The 16,883-nt window shown below is 50.3% G+C and overlaps 1 protein-coding gene across 2 annotated transcripts in view; it reads left to right on the top strand.

Annotated features, from left to right (window-relative positions):
- The window catches only part of NAV2 (neuron navigator 2), a 373,160-nt gene that overhangs the window by 296,318 nt on the left and 59,959 nt on the right, over positions 1-16,883 (top strand). For both annotated transcript variants that reach the window (XM_029956497.1, XM_029956496.1), the window contains exons 12-17: positions 938-1,076; positions 8,706-8,997; positions 9,754-10,456; positions 13,555-14,022; positions 14,693-14,758; positions 16,098-16,142. In XM_029956497.1, the coding sequence (XP_029812357.1) occupies positions 938-1,076; positions 8,706-8,997; positions 9,754-10,456; positions 13,555-14,022; positions 14,693-14,758; positions 16,098-16,142 (1,713 nt within the window). The remainder of the gene's footprint in view (positions 1-937; positions 1,077-8,705; positions 8,998-9,753; positions 10,457-13,554; positions 14,023-14,692; positions 14,759-16,097; positions 16,143-16,883) is intronic.

Below are 16,883 nucleotides of genomic sequence, written 5' to 3'. Positions count from 1 at the left end.
GCTCCAGGCACTAGTGTGAGAAAAACTGTGTGTACAGTCAGTGCCACACGCTCCTCTGGAATAACAGCTTGGTGTTGAAAGGCCACAAGGGAGGACCGGGTACAAGTTCAAAGCAGAATCTCTGGGGCTTGGATTCATGGGTGTCTGTTACCAACTTCCCTCCTTCCTCCCTGCCAGCCGCACTCCCCTCCTCAATCCTCTTTCTTCTTCACAGGATTATAGGAAATCTTAGATATATTACATTGCTAACCCCAGAGAGCAGATGCAATTAACGACTCTTGTGATTTTTCTTTCTTTCTTTTTTTTTTTTTCTTTTTGCACTCATGAGAGCAGATTTGGGCCCTTTTCCATCTGTGTGGTGTGTAGGTGTGGCCTCAGTGGATTTGTGGGTTGGGAAGTGAACTCTATTTTAGAGGCATCCTGCGATGCTACTAGAGTTAGGACTGCGGACGGAGTTGACAGGTTTCTCCTGACTTCTGTGGCTTTCCTTTCTTGGCCATTTCTCTTCTGGAGTGGAGTCCAGAGAATTCAGATGGCAGCCCATTTTTCCATGCTCACCCCAGGGAGCATGCTGCCTTGGACTCGCCCTGAACTGATTTGAGCAATAGTCCCCATGCCCACCGCTCTTCCTCCGCCACTAGGTCTGGGAAGTAACCACCGGCTTCTACAGAGTTCCCAAGATAAAGCTGAGGAGGGGGTGGGAGGTGGGTCGATTAGCCCCCTGTGCTCAGAAGAGCATTCTCCATTTGCGGGAACGTCTGTTTCAGCCACTCCCCCAGCTGCTGATCCAGAGCAGCAAGGACGCAGATGGTGCCCTTGAGATGAGTCAAATCGGGGCGAAAGAACGTTGTCTGGGGTTTTACACGCTTGTCCGTATGGCTGGCCTGAGCCAATGCAGCGTGAGGTTCTCGTGCTCAGGATGTGTTTGTCTCGGCAGCTGGGATGACAGCAGCTCCGTCAGCAGCGGGATCAGCGACACCATAGACAACCTCAGCACCGATGACATCAACACCAGCTCCTCCATCAGTTCCTATGCCAACACACCCGCCTCCTCTCGAAAAAACCTGGATGTGCAGGTAAGACAGGACCCTGCCAGCAGGGGAGCTCGGGCTTGTGGACCAAAGGGGCCATTCAGGCAGAACCCCCAGGCCCACAAGATGAGGCCTGATCTTCTCACAGCCTGTGCTCTCCTCTCACTAATGTTGCCTCCACCTGCACGAGGAAGGGGGTCAGCTCATGGGGCGCTGGACACAAGAGTGGAGAGGCCTCACTGTCATCTTCGAAGGCCTTGATAAAACTGTATTTCCTTCCTGGACTTTAGTTTCAGAACCTTTTTTTTTTTTTTTTTAAAGAGGATGCTGGACTCAGTTGGTCACTCTGAATCTGGAGTGTGTGTCCCCTCTTGGGCCCCAGGAGCCACCGTGGTTCAGGGCACATGCTGGTCTCTCCAGAGGGGTGAGGTGGGAGCAGACCCTGACAGGCCTGGGCTGGAGACCAGCATGTCCTGACCAGCAGTTGGGAGCTGTCAGTCTGTAGGTCACACGCTCCTCCTGATGGGTTTTCTTTGGTTTATGGTATCAGTCTTCTTTTAAGCTAGACTCCATGTCAGGTTTTTACAAAGACATTATTTCACCTGAAAATGGGATTCTGGTGTCTCTGAAAAATTGGAAGCTCTTGCTTTCTTAAACCTACATTCTCCACATGGTACCAGTCAGCAGAGGTCCACGTGTCTGCCCCCTTCAGACACATGTCCCCATGTGCCACAGTTGCCACTGGCTGGCTGCACCCTTCTGTGTACCTGCCAGATGCCAAGGTGGTTAGTTTTCAACTCCTACTCGGAAACTCCGAGATTTTATTTCTCGGATAACGTGGCCACCTTATATTTGCTTCCAACGTAGCTTCTTGTGGGCACGTTCACGTCCCTTCCCAGCACTTCTTGGTGTCAGGGGGGCAGGTCTAGCAAGCCCATTTTACTAGTGGAAAACTGAGGTGCCACCCTCCTGACCAGCATCCGAGTTAGGACTGACCAGCCCAAGGACTGGTCGGCTGCGGTGGCACTGGCATATGTGGACTGGGATCTTTCCTGGTGGGTCCCTCCCCCCAGCAGGGCCACCACCTCCGGTGAAGCCACGTGAAGGTCTGATTGGAACAGCCTGCCAGAAGGCTCTCGGGGACAGCAGAACTGACCCTGCCCCCTCCTTCACTCCCTTCCATACTCGCCTCCTTTCTCAGTTCTTTCTCTGCAAGATAGGACCTGCTTTGGAAATTTCTGTGCTTTCAAAGGTATCGTATTTTTTTTTTTTCTTTGGAGGACAGGGCTAAATAAAGAATGTGTCAGAGTGTGGGAGTACTTCTGTACCACAGAAATGTGGACACTGACTGCCTGAGGAAATATATTGAGTGTTAACTCTGGGATTGCCTGTGACTTTTTGAATTTGCACTTTTGCCAGAATTTCTAATAATTGTTGAGTGAGAGGTGACTTGTGGTGGTTGTTAAGGAAGAAAAAAACATTTGGGTAGGCACCGAGATGCTGGAGGTGCTGATAATATTCTAGATCTTGATCTCAGCGGTACTTATAAAAGTAGGTTAATTTCATAAATTTTTTTTATCTTTATTTTTGAGAGCGAGAGAGAGTGATAGCGAGAGAGAGCGAGTGGGGGAGGAGCAGAGAAAGAGGGAGACAGAGTCCGAAGCAGGCTCCAGGCTCTGAGCAGTCAGCACAAAGCCTGACATGGGGCCCGAACTCACAAACTGCGAGATCATGACCCGAGCCCAACTAAGTCAGACGCTCAACCAACGGAGCCACCCAGGAGCCCCTATTTTATAAAATGCATTAAAGATATATGCTTAAGATTGTGTGTTTAGTATATGAATGTTATACTTCTATTTGAAAATGTGATTTAAAGATTTAAATCACTACCTAAGAAGGATCACTGTTTGATCAGTGATTAGACACAAGTTAGAAACAGCCAGTTAGCCTTTGTCCCTGCCGCCTGCCCCTTGCCAACTGTCCCAGTATTCACCTGTTTTCCTTTCCTCATGGACACTCTTTTTTTTCTGAGACTCTTTTAATTTCAGAGTAAAAATAACAACCAAGCTTTTAGACTCTCCTTAGATACTGAGGTGGGGAACCCAGAGAGGAGAGAGACAGACAGAGAGGGCACATGGGTAGTGGAGAAAGGGAGGAGAAAAGGGGAGGGAGGGAGAGATGAGTAAATCCTTAGGTTTCTCTCTTGATTACTCTTGAGGTAGGAAGAGCCTTGCTTTTAAGATGCACGTTGAGCCAACAAAACCCTGTGTTGAAGAACCTCCTTGTCCTTGTTTCCCTCCCACGAGGCAAGAATTGGCCTCTGTTTTCCACGTGGATACAGATAAGCATCTGGGATTTACAAATGATTCCCTACCTGATAAACTCCGATTTGGTTAATGCCAGGCCCCCCTCTCCTCTATGACCATCTCTTTGCTTTCATCTAGAAAATGTCACATCAGAAAAGGTTCAAGAATACTACACAAACATGTCTTTTGATCAGGTTCAGAAAGATAATTTGAAAGGATGCAAGAGGTTATGTTTTTTGTTTGTTTTTTTAATGCTCTAAAACTACCTGAGTTTAAAATATTTTAGTCAAAACCAAGCACGTAGGTCTTGGAATAAAATAAATGCAGACCTGCACCCACGTTACTAGGATTCCTGCGGAGGTGTTTTCTCTGGCATCCCTTTGTTCCTGTCCAGGGAGTATCTCCAAATACTTGAATCAGCATCAATTGCAGCCTCCCCCTCTTCCCCTCTGCCACTCTGAGGCAAGCTAAGGGCCATTACTTCTCTCTGAGCAGCGTCAGGCAGCAAAGATGCTCACTGCCATCATCCCCCAGGGCTCGTTCAGGTTTCCTCCACAGCCTGGTTTCCCCCGATCGAACGAGGAGCACACAGCGTCCCAGGCAAGGCATGGAGAGGCAGGAAGAAGCCGCGGTTCAGTGCGTCTTGCCGGAAAGCAGGTGGAGGGCAGGGTGCCTGGCCGGGTTTTCGTATTGGAAAAGCTTCTGAGGAACGGCTAAAGGAAGTACATCCAAGGAACAGGAAAGTTGTTGAGAAGCCTAAGGAGCAGCCTTGTTAGCAGAGCGGATAACAGAGGATCTGTCCCTGGGACATGAAAGTCCCCTTTGTCTGGGAGTGACTCTTCTAGCACTGAGGGTGCCCTCGGTGGCACACACGTGCCCAGGGATCACTGCTTCTCCACGGGGCAGAGCATCCCCCTGCTTGAGGTCTGACGGCCTCCTGATGGACATCCCCCATGAGCACTGGTGAGTGTGGTTAGGCACCAAGCCGGTTGCGGTGCCTGGGCAAAGGTGAAAACTCTGAAGTCAGGGGCGAGCTCCCAGTTCTGCGGCCTCCTTGGATAAGCTAATCAGCCTGCTGGAGCCTCTGCCTCCTGGTCCGCAGCATCGCAGTAATTAGACTTACCTTGAAGGATGAGGGTGGTAGTGGCATGGGAACCCTGCCCATGCTCTCTCGGTGTCTGATTCTTGCTAGGTACTCAAGTGTCTTTTCCTTTTTCTTCTTTCTTTCCTTTGCTCCTCTCTCTGGGTTATCTGTCCCTCTGCCTCCCTCCTCCATTATGTCAGTAACCAAAATTTGTCTGTGTTCTTACTGTATTTTGCAGTTCATCTCCTCTTGTGCAGCATTTTATTTTTAGGATGGTGTGTTGGCAGCAGAGGGCTTTACCCAGCACACATCTCTCCCCCACGTAATCGTCTCTCCGTTCATGTCCTTGGTCATTCAGCACTTGCTTTCAGTCTATAGAAGGTGTCACTCCAGGTGCCAAGGTACAAAGAGGCTTATGTCACACCGCCTTTCATTTTCACTTCCTGTGAAGCTTTTCCTAAAATTTGCAAGGGGGGAAAGATAATTCCCTGTGGGTTTAGTTTTTGCTACTCAGGGAAATAAAGTCCTGAGTTCCATGGCAAGGATTCCTGTCCTGTGTGGCCCTGAGTGAGCCTGGATGTTCTGTGGATATTGGACTGGATGCAGGGATAGGTTTGGTGAGAAGGAGCGCCCCTTCTGCTTAGCTGCTAGGTGCTGCTGCTTGTGACTTTAGGCGGGTTCCTTTCCTTCTTCATCCCTGTAAAATATGGATAACAGTACAAGCTCGGAGGATTAGATGAACAATGATGTTTGCAGAGGGACGCGGTGCCTACCTAGCAAGAGAAGTGGCCAGTGATTATGTGGATGTTGTTAAGAGTTTTCTGTAATTACTGCACTTGAAACTAAAGCCAATGCAGCAGGGAATGTAGGCATGAGGAGGGCAGTGTCCTGGCTTCTAGAGGCTCATGACCCCAAAGCCGGAAAGACGGGTACGCTGTTCACCCTAATGCGGCACAGAAATGGGAGAAATGCTAAAGGACAACCAAGTGCTGGGGATTTTCAGAGGTGGGAGAGTTATTCGAGTCCTTCCACACTTAGTTCAGTGGGTCTTGAAGACTCCTGTCTGCCGTATCTCCTTTCTATACACAGTAGCCCCAGAGGAGATAAGCCGATCCCTCCAGGGTCACACACGACCAAGGACCACCAGCACCCAGTATGGGAGCTCATGCCACACTCATGTTCTGCCCACCGCCCCCACACACACACATTGGGCCCTGTGGCCCCCACCTCACCCCTCAGGCCCACCTTGCTTCCACGCTCTCACTTTCCTCTCTGATCCCTGATCAAGCTGGGCCCTCAGTGATGAGCCCTCCAGAATTTCAGGCGCCTCCTCCCCACCTCTGTGTGGTTGCTTCCAGCAATAGGAAAATCTCTACAAAACTAGGTGCCATTTGAAATGAGAACAACTCATGAAGGCATCGAGAGCCAAGAGAAGGATGCGGCTCTTTGTACATCCCCCTGCAGCCGGCCTGCTGCCCTTTGTTTCTCAGCCGGGAACTGAGAGGCTGGGATCCTTCATCTTATACTCTGCTGGTTCCCCCATGTGGTCTGCCACACAGCTAAGGCATTGCGCACTTAAAGCCAATAGAGCGTCTGAGGACAGGTGGCCACTATGCAGCGTAGAGCTGGGAAGGCTACCCACTCTGGACCAAGTTGGGGCTGTGGTGGTTGGATGATGGTTCTTTCTAGAGGGGAATTCAAACCACAGTCCTGGGCCAAGACCACACGCGCGCTCTCTGCCTCTGGTTACATCAGAGTTCTGGGGGTCACCCCAGAGGCTAGGCTGGACGTGGGGAACAGCCAGCCAACTGGCATGGGAGGAGAATCTACCAGGTGTAGGCATCGTGTTAGGTGCTACGAGGCATGCAGAAACGTCTCCTGTCCTTGGACTTCTTGTCCTGGAAGGCAGTGTGGTATAGTGGTTAAAATATGGGCTCTGCATTTCAGACTCCCTAAAATCCTTGTATCTCCTCTTGTTCACTGTGTGGTCTCGGGCAGTTTTCTTTTCTACCCTGTGCCTCAGTTTTCTTATGTACAATTGAGAATATGAACAGCAACTTCCTCAGATTTTTTTTAGCCCAGTGCCTAGCACATAGTAAGTACTTAATAAATGTTAGTTGTTACGGCTACTACTATTAGCATCACCACAATTTGATTAGGCAAAATAAGGTATGGGAACATGAAAACAATAATGCAGTAACCCAGAATGTGGTATGTGCTATGTGCCTAGGTTTTCAGTACTTCGTAGAGTGTATTAGAATGTGTCAGAATGTAGTTGCACATAAACTCCAGGAAATCAAGGACTTGTTCTTATTCATTATAGTGTTCCCAGCCCCCGTAAGTTTGCCTGGCGTATAGTGGTACCCAGTAAATATTTGTGGATTGAATGCTTCCAGAGCCAGTCTCTTTCCTGTCCCAGGACCTTTGCATGTGCTCTTCCCTCTGCCTGGCATACTCTTCTCTAAACTCTCCTCAGTAAGTTTCTTCTCACTCTTTAGGGCAACTTCAAAAAGACCTTACCTGACCACCGCCGCCCCCCATCATCATCGTCTAAATTACCTCAATGTACCTCGTTCTCGTTCTCTTTGTCCTTTTTCATATAAAATTCTTTCTAACACAATTACTCATTTTTTTGTATTTATTTTTCTAACCTCTGCCTCTTTCACTAGATTGCAAACTCCAGAAGGGCTGGGGATCAGTCTTACCCACAGATCCTCAGACCTTCCGTGGCACCTGGCAAACGGCAGGCTTCAAGGATCTTCCAGTTGAATTAACAAACTGAAGTGTTTATGGGCTGTGGTAGTTGGGACTGGGAGCGGGTAACTTTGGCCTCAGCTCATCTGTAAAACCGAGAGGTACTGTCATTACCTTCCTTGACCAGAGAGTGGTCAGGGTCAGAGAACATTCTGTGAAAGCATGCAATAGCTTGAAAAGCATGTGTCCCTTGGTCCCCTGGTTGAGCCCCTGCTCTGTGTTCAGTATGGGAACCCCCTGTCCTATGTCCCTTGCCACGGGTGAATGGAGAGCTTCCCACGTCAGGGAGTGAGTGTTCTGTCCCCCTCCTATTTCTGGTGCCTAGTACCCAGAGGGAGCTCAGTACATGTTTGAGGAATGGCGAGACACATGAAGGCATCCGCAGGGCAGCTGTGGCGATGAGTGGAATTTATAAGGGGTGCGGGGTTGAGGGAGGCAGAGAGGCCATGGCGCTGACAGCAGAGGCGATTTAACTGGGGCTGCCTGACTGTAGTTAGCTTTGTCCCATTCAGCAGTGTGTCTGCTGAGGAAGGTGCAGGTACTACTTGGATGAAAGGCATCAGGCCAGATTCTTGCCAGGTAATCATTCTGATTTCCTGCCCTGCTGGCGTTGCCCACTGTTGGTATTTGAGCATAGCACACACAGACAGGACTTGTAACTCAGGGCAGCCACCCTAAAGTGTTGCTAACTCCCATCCCCGTTCACTGCACTGTTTCTCCCTCCTGGCATCCCCTCCAACTGGCCCCAGCCCCCTAGGGAGCCCCCCCTCTCCCCGCCAAGCATTGTGGTTTGCTTTGTGCTTTTTCACTACAGTGAATCATTAACATCGCACTTCTGTCCCCTCCTGGGTTCCATGGCCAGCAGGTCAGGGCTCTTCCAAAGAAAGCTGGCTAATTATATCCCTTGTCTGAACACAATCCCACAAGAGGAGCAAAGCAGTGGCATATAAATGGAGCTGGGTGGGAGCCGGCACCTCTGGCCGTAGCACTGGCAGGGGGCGGGGGGAGTGGCTTCTAGAATTTGTTTCCTCCCAGCGCCTCTCTCCCCCTGATCCGTGCGGAACTGGCAGCCACCCTCACTTGTTCGGGCTGCATGTTAGACTGTGGCGCTGTGCTGTGTTCAAAGATTTTGCTGCGGGTGGAGTGATAGGAAGACAGCAGAACAAAGGGAAGCAGGCCGGGAGGCTGGGTGCTGGATGGAGACTGGTCTCCGGAGTTAAAGGTGCTTGGCGCCAGGTGGCGGAGAGCTGGTTGAATTCTCACCACCTCTCCATCTGCTCAGGGTTCTCCTCCGTGGGGCTGTGTCCCCCTCTCCCTCCGGCCCCTCCTACGCTCCCTCCGTACTCCCTTCTAGGATATAGTTATATCCTCTACTTGCCTTGAACCAACACAGGCTTTCTAGCAAGATAACCAGACTGTAAAGGCCTGAGTGTTTTCAAGTAGTTCTCTCTCATATTGGCATTCTTCCTCTGGGCTGAAGGGCTCCCAGCCTGGCGCTGGGGAAGGACTAACTCAGAGCCTCATCCACAGACCGATGCTGAGAAGCACTCCCAGGTGGAGAGGGGTTCTCTGTGGTCGGGCGATGATGTCAAGAAGTCAGACGGAGGGTCAGACAGCGGCATAAAGATGGAGCCAGGGTCTAAGTGGAGGCGGAATCCCTCGGACGTGTCTGACGAGTCTGACAAAAGCACGTCGGGCAAGAAGAATTCGGTCATCTCCCAGACGGGCTCGTGGCGACGAGGCATGACGGCTCAGGTGGGCATCACCATGCCCAGGACAAAGGCGGCTGCCCCTGCAGGCACGCTCAAGACCCCAGGAACTGGTGAGTAAGAGGCTGTGCTGTCTCACCTCTGCACTCGTCGGGCTGGAAACCAAAACTGCAGTCCCTCTAGCGAGAACTTGACCTTGTTTGAAAGTCCCCGTAAATGCTCAGGTATTTCTTCTTAGAGTTTAGACTCTGCTAATAACTAGCTTTCAGAAAGGTTTATACATCTCTACCTTTTTCTAATACGTAAGTGTGCAAGCCTCAAACTCCAAAGATGGTCCAGCTGCTGAGGCGTATTGAATTGGTCTCACCAGGTGCTAGGGAAGTGCCAGCATGCCCCAGTGCAGGCTTTCCAAGGGCATGTGTTTACAAGGTGCCTTCATTGTTGATGAACTCATGTTGTCTGTGATTTAGGGATGTGCATAAACAAAGCCAGTGTTTTTGCAGAAAGGCAGAGGGTGCCCCCTGAAAATGTTGGGGACAGCTTCTTAATGGACAGAGGAGGAGAGGTCAGGAAAAAGCAGGATCGCTTCCCTCGATGTATCAGTGATTGGCTGGCTTTGCTTTGTTCTGGGTAAATTCAGACTGCTTTTACAACTGAGTAACACCATCAATGTCTCCTAGAAGGCTCCCAGTGACAGTAGTAGACTCGATTATCTCTATAAAAAGCTCTTGGCTTTGCCTCTTAAGGCTACTGCTTTCCCTAAGGAAAAGGTGAACCAGTTTTTTGGAGGAGGGGAGGATTTTAAACAAAAGGAGTCGTACAAGCTGGCTTCTTGGTTCACAAGCTAACCTTGCCACTCTTCCTCTTAGGAAAAACAGACGATGCAAAGGTGTCTGAGAAAGGAAGGCTGTCTCCCAAAGCCTCCCAGGTGAAGCGCTCCCCGTCAGACGCCGGCCGCAGCAGCGGTGACGAGTCCAAGAAGTCCCTCTCTGGCAGCTCCAGGACGCCCACTGCCAATGCCAACAGCTTCGGGTTCAAGAAGCAGAGCGGCTCGGCCGCTGGTCTGGCCATGATCACAGCCAGTGGGGCTACCGTCACCAGCAGATCGGCCACGCTGGGCAAGATCCCGAAGTCATCTGCGCTCGTCGGCCGGTCTGCCGGCCGGAAGACGAGCATGGATGGGGCTCAGAATCAGGACGACGGGTACCTGGCTCTCGGCTCCCGGACGAACTTGCAGTACCGGAGTCTGCCCAGGCCCAGTAAGTCCGCCAGCCGGAACGGGGCTGGGAACAGGTCTAGCACCAGCAGCATAGATTCCAACATCAGCAGCAAGTCCGCGGGCCTGCCGGTGCCCAAGCTGAGGGAGCCTTCCAAGACGGCCCTGGGCAGCTCTCTGCCTGGCCTGGCCAACCAGACGGATAAGGAGAAAGGCATCTCGTCCGACAATGAGAGCGTGGCTTCCTGTAACTCCGTGAAAGTGAACCCCGCATCCCAGCCGATGTCCAGTGTGGCTCAGGCTGTTCTCCAGCCGGGGGCTAAGTACCCCGATGTGGCCTCGCCCACACTCCGCAGGTAAGGCGGGTAGACGGCACTGAGCAGAACCGGGGTACATGGAATGGCCTCCTGGATGAATAATTTTTGAGGGCCTTAGTGAAAACAGCCTCTGGTTTACTCTTCTTCTTTTGGGTCAGATTTTGCCCACAGTTTGGTAGCCAGCTGATTATATTTTCCCATATTGGGATGAAAAACCTAAGCCTCTGAATCCATCATCCTGGGTTCGAATCCTGGGTCCACCTGAAATAGCCACGATGCATCCTTTCTTAACAGTTTGCTTCAAGGGCGCCTGGGTGGCTCAGTCAGTTAAGCATCCGACTTCGGCTCAGGTCATGATCTCACAGTCTGTAAGTTTGAGCCCCGCGTCGGGCTCTGTGTTGACAGCTCAGAGCCTGGAGCCTGCTTCAGATTCTGTGTCTCCCTCTCTCTCTGCCTCTCCCCCACACACTGTCTGCTCTTTCGCTCAAAATAAAATAAAGACATTAAAAAAACATTAAAAAAAAAAACAGTTTGCTCCAGTCTCCTCATCTGTAAAATGGAACACCTTCCTGAGAGTACTTGTGAAGATTAGCCTGTGTAGCCCTATCTGGTCTGTGGGAAGTACACAGTCAAAGCTGGCCACCATCCGGGATGAGATCTTACTATACCCCCAGACCTGGTGGGTATAGAGGGGAAGGGAGAAGGGGGGTTTTACGCCCTTGTCTTACGAGTTCTGTGGCTGAAATTCTTCATCGTTTGCCAGACTGTGATCTCGGCCAGATCCTTCTCTCAAATAGTCCACTATCCCCAACCTACTTTTTCTTATACTGCATGCTTAATTCCAAATTTGCCTCTGAAATTTTAGCTTCCTTTAAAAAAAAAAAAAGAAAAGAAAAACCTTTTAAAGCAGAAGTGTTTCTGAAAAAGAGAAATTCGTTTCTTATTGCCTCAAAAAGCGTTTTCACGCACTTCCACACTGAATGGAAATTCTCATGTGAAAATATTGTTATTTTATAAACAGGTCCTTTTTATTTATACAAATTCTACTTGTTTCTATTATCTCATTACCTTCTCAGGAAATGTCTTATCCCAGGAAAGAGTATAAGTCCCAAGGATAGAAAGTTAAGTAGTGAAAAATAAAAATTATGTGCTCATGTACGTATTTGGGGGTGAATAGGAATGTTTGAAAAGACTTCAGAAGCAGCCTGCCATGTGAGAGGTGTAATGAAGGAGTTGACTGTTCTTTGTCTAGACTTGATTATTAGAATTTCAGTAATGATTAATTTTTCAGGGGAAGGTCCTCTTGGGCTGCCCTTTGTTGTTTTAACAGGTTGCCTTGTAAATGAAAATCTTCTCTGTTTCTTGCCTCAAGTAGTATTTGTAATATTCGCTCTTTGGTATTATAGATTTCCTTTAGTAACTACAAAGGCATTTTACTAGACCCTTAGGCTACTGTAATAGAATACTGGAAAATGCATGCAGATTCTCAGGCTCTGCATCGACTAACTTTCAGCCAATGCCTGTTAATTACATTTTTCCTAAATCATTAAGAGGTGTTCTCCCTTCCCTCTTTGTGCCTTAGTATGGAGAGGAGAAATCTTAGATGAAGTGATAGCTCTCTTCAAATGATTTGAAGGACTAGCAGACAAAAAGGTGGGCTTCCTCTGTGTCGTTAAATATAGGCGAATTAGGGGCAACAAGGAAAAGTGAAGAAGATAGATCAGATTTTGGTTTTCTAATCGTTGGGAAGTAAGTGCTTAATAATGTAGTGTATTATCCTTTGAAGTAGTGAGGTTCCTGTTACTGGAAGTATGTAAGCATTCTAAAGTCAGGAGTGCTTGTACAAGAGGATATTTCATTCTCTGTCATCAGGCAAAAAGTGTTTTCTAATCTGTCAGCAGATATTGAAGTGAGGATTGATTATGTGTATGGATGTTTGTTTTCACAATAATTGGGATTGCTAAGGACTCTCTGGAGAGAACGGGGATCAGGCTCGTATCACTGAGCAGCCGGATGGAAGGCAACCTGCCTGTCATAATACGGAGCAGTTTCATCACTTTGCAGAGACGCACATTCCAGAGGGTTTTGGTGGATGGAATTACTTGCGTTACTAGAGCATGTTCCTGACCTTTGACTTGAAGACCGTTCTTACTGGAGAGCCCTGTTGTCAAAGGGAGAGACGTATGTGCTGTTTTCTGTTTTGTGACAGCACATTTTTGGTCACAAGCAGGGGCAATGACATAGAATGACATTTCTGTCACAAAGACCCAATGTGTCTGGTCTAACATCTTGTGACCCCAGTAAGATTTCTCTCTAGATCCTTGGGTGGGATTAGCTATCCATCTTTCAGATCGGGTGTTCACATGAGCGTACATCTGTGAAGGCCTCATCCAGATCTAGCCTTGCATCCTTTTTTGTTTTGTCTTGTATTTGGGGGTTTTTTGTTTTGTTTTGTTTATTTTTGCTGTAGAGAGAGACAGATCATGAGAAGGGGAGGGGCAGAGAGACAGGGAGACACAGAATCTGAAACAGGCTTCAGGCTCCGAGCTGTCGGCACAGAGCCTGATGTGGGGCTCAGACTCACAAACTGTGAGATCATGACCTGACCCAAAGTCGGACACAACCAACTGAGCCACCCAGGCACTTCTAGACTCGTGTTCTTGATTGTTCCTGTTGTCCTTAGATGTCAAAGCAACCAAGTCCTTTGGAACTGAGCTGTCATAAACTGAGCACCTGCTCTGTGCCTGGGGTCTCAGATACAAAGATGATTATGGTGGCTCTTTTCACTCTAGATGTTTCGTGGACTAGGGCAATTTTCCAGTTACTCTGTTTATGGAAATAAAGGGAAGTAAGATCTGGGGCTACCATGGCTAGGCCTATTGGAAATTATCCTGCATTGCCCTTGGGGTCTCGACTGCAGTTTAGAACTTGAAGCCAGAGCCTTCTGATACACCGGTGGCCATGTCTGCTGCATGGCGGCCTTTCCCAACGGGAGCATCAGTCACTGTTTCAGTGGCAATGATTGTGCTCCCTCCCTGGATCCTCAGCGCTCCTGTGACTGGGCCCCACCACACTTCAACAGCTCAGTGCCCCTTGGCCTTGGGTGTCCAACCACACAACCCTTTGTCTCTTCACAGACTCTTTGGTGGGAAGCCTACCAAGCAAGTGCCCATCGCCACAGCTGAAACCATGAAAAACTCGGTGGTGATCTCCAATCCTCACGCCACCTCCGCCCAGCAAGGTAACTTAGAGTCCCCCTCAGGCAGCGGTGCCCTGAGCAGCGGGAGCAGCAGCCCTCTCTACAGTAAGAATGTGGACACCAACCAGTCTCCTCTAGCCTCCAGCCCCAGCTCAGCCCTCTCAGGCCCCTCTAACAGCCTCACCTGGGGCACCAACGCCAGCAGCTCCTCAGCAGTCAGCAAGGACGGCCTGGGCTTCCAGTCCATCAGCAGCCTCCACACCAGCTGCGAGTCCATTGACGTCTCCCTAGGCAGCGGAGGGGGCCTGAGTCACAATTCCTCCACGGGCCTCATCGCCCCCTCTAAAGACGACTCCCTGACCCCCTTCGTCAGAACCAACAGTGTGAAGACCACACTGTCGGAAAGGTGAGTGCCGTGCACTTGTGGCTCTCAGAAGGACCCCCCTCCTGGGGTCCCGGGGTCCCGGGGTTATGTTAGGATCCCCAAAGGTTAATTTCCCTTTGCCTGGGAGACTGTGCTCTTTCTAACCTCTGCCATCTTTCCATGGGGAAGCCAGTTTGGGATGGAATTAAGCTTGGCTCTGCTTCCTGTTTATCTTTTCCCGTGTGGCTCTTCTCAGTGCTTAGAGGTGCTGGAAGTCTCTTGGGGGCAGATTTAATGCTTCTGTTTGAAATGGCATTCTGCCTTTGAGGTTCTTCCTTTTTATTCTGTTTGCTCATCAGTTGCTTGTTTCCACTCCTCTTGTAGTTGTGCAAACAGAGTAGGTGGCAGGCCGGCTGTGGCGTGGGTGGCAGGAAACTAGGTAGCTGGGTAGATTTGGTGGTCATCACGGCAGACACCCTCCTACTGAAGGGTTGCCAGCCCAAGGGACAGGACATCAAGAGACTAAGAGCCTCCTCAGAGCTCTGGGTTCCGCCGCAGCGTGATATGTGTCTAGTTTCTCCACGTAGGTAAGAACGCCGGGATCAGCATTGAGAATGAGAAAAATGTTCTAATCATTGTGTAACGACACCCCCCCCCCTTTCTTCCCATCTAATGTTCCATCTCTTATTTTCTACCTTGCCTGGACTTCTAGCCCTCTCTCTTCCCCTGCCGCTAGCCCTAAGTTCTGCAGAAGTACTCTGCCCAGGAAACAGGACAGGTAATGACATTGTAGTCCGGGGACCGCACCGAGCCTCCGGGTTCCTCTGCGCATCTGTGTCGAGCCAGACGTCTTGTGTGAGGCTGTTGGCCTGAGGCTTCCGCTTGTGTTCGTGGCTCTGGTATACTTTGTGACCCCAGACATGCCAGTGAGGGTCTGTGCCGCTGTCCACTAAAGCCTTGGAAGCAGTGGGGTACGGCGCCCTCCCCCGCAGCTTGGGACTGGGGCGGCAGAAGCTCTCACTTGCATCTCGGCCTTGCCGTGGCATGTTCCCACTTCCCGGCTCCTCCTTCCTCTCTCCCCTCTCCCTCCCAGCCCAGAACCGAGCTACCATCCACCCATCGTGCGTGTGACTGGACCCTCACCTTTGTCTCCCCCATCCCTGCTCCCCACGCAGCTGGCCGTTTTCCCTTTAAGAGTCCTCTGCTGCAGTTTGGCTGTCACGTCTTGTGGGCTGTTGTGTTCTGTGTGCCCATTTCCTGGAACGATAATGAAAAGGAATCCGTGGAGTGTTGAGGCTTTACAAACTAAGAGGCTTGTTTGCCCCCAGCTGCCCTGTGGATGGGCCTCAGAGATGGGTACTGACCTTCAATTTGTGGGGGAGTCACAGCTTGGCCAAGCATAATAACCAGATGTTGTTTCATGCTAGGGGAAAAAAAATTAATGAAAATCCTCTTCACCCTGTCAACAGCAGAAGCTTTGTTTTCGTCAGACTCACCAGACCAAGCTTTTAAACGCTTGCTCTTTGGAAATCCAAATGCCTTGACTTTATCAGCCAGCATGTTGTAACATGCTCCAGCTCGGGGCCGGGGCTCAGCTCCTAGCTACATCAAACTAAGACGGACCTGGAATTCACTCTGTTACAGATGAATTCCAAATATGCAGGCTGCTGGCCTCTTGAAAGCCTCCGACAAGTCCCTTCTCTCACTTGAAATCACGGTCGGTGGCATTTAGGGGGGGCGGGCCAGGGTTGGGGTGCAGGGAACCTGGCATCTCTCTCCCCGAGGAGCAGTAGTGGTGGTACAAATGTGGGTGACCAGACAGCAGCAGGTGTGGGCTCTGCTTTGACGTGGGGCGGCCCCCGGGTTGTGCTTCGAGCCTGTGGAAAAGGAGGAAGAGTTGGAGTTGAGCAGAAGCCTCAGGCCTCCTGGTGACTTGGGGTAAGGAACGGGCTAGGGTCGGCCAGCCCAGGACTAGCTGTCTCTCGTTTCCCGGGGATGTGTTGCATGTGCAGCTGGATGAGGGAAGTCTCTCGCCGCAGATCTTCGGCCCCTCCCTGCCTTGCCTGCTTTCTCTGTGCTTCTCCCAAGTTCTCATTTTTGTTCTAACTCTCCTACAGTGACCCGCACCTTGATAGGAACACTTTGCCTAAAAAAGGACTCAGGTATCTGTGTTTCCTCCTTGCATCCATGCCGTCCGGTGTGGCTTTGGGGCTTGGCTGTGTGATTCTTGTGGCTGGTGGGGGTTCGGGCTGGGCCAGGGTGTCCCCGCTTTGACCACTGCAGCAGGGCCTTCTGAACAATGGCTGCCCTAGCACCCTCTCATCCTCCTCTCTTCATTTGTTGCCTTTTTTTTTTTTTTTTTTTTTTGCTTGAGCAGAGGCTGTGCTTTTTCAGGCTTCCTGTGGTAAAAACCCATCTCATGAAGGACAGCCCTGGGCAAGCCCAGAGAGCAGTTACTGCTTCTCCTGGGACCACTGGGTTTAATCGATGAGCTCTTCACCGTGATTGTTCTGTTCATGGCTGTCTTCCAAAAGACAAGACATGACTTACAGCATGTTGGTTTGCTAGCCAGGACAGGGGCAAGGGAGATCACCATTTCCCTCAAGTTTGAAAATATTGAACTTTTCAGCCCATAGAAAAGCGCCACAGACGCTTTGCACCTTCCTAAATATTCTAACCGAAAACTGCATCAGTGCCCCACAGGAAAGACACGGGTGTGATTGGCTTTGGGGTAAAGAAAGGAACGACTGCCAGGAAGGAATGTCCTTCCATTCCTTCTAAGCCACGGCTTACCTGTGGGTGTGTGTCCTGCTTAAACAAGATGCTGTAAGTCCCCATTGCTCACACCATCACCTTCACTGTGCCAACCAGAGGGACTCCAGTTCTGTTGCCTGTCCCATGGT

The sequence above is a fragment of the Suricata suricatta genome, chromosome 11 (assembly GCF_006229205.1).
Source record: "Suricata suricatta isolate VVHF042 chromosome 11, meerkat_22Aug2017_6uvM2_HiC, whole genome shotgun sequence".
NCBI lineage: Eukaryota > Metazoa > Chordata > Mammalia > Carnivora > Herpestidae > Suricata > Suricata suricatta.
Note: the sequence above shows the minus strand (reverse complement) of the source record. Positions and strands in the feature narration are given on the sequence as shown.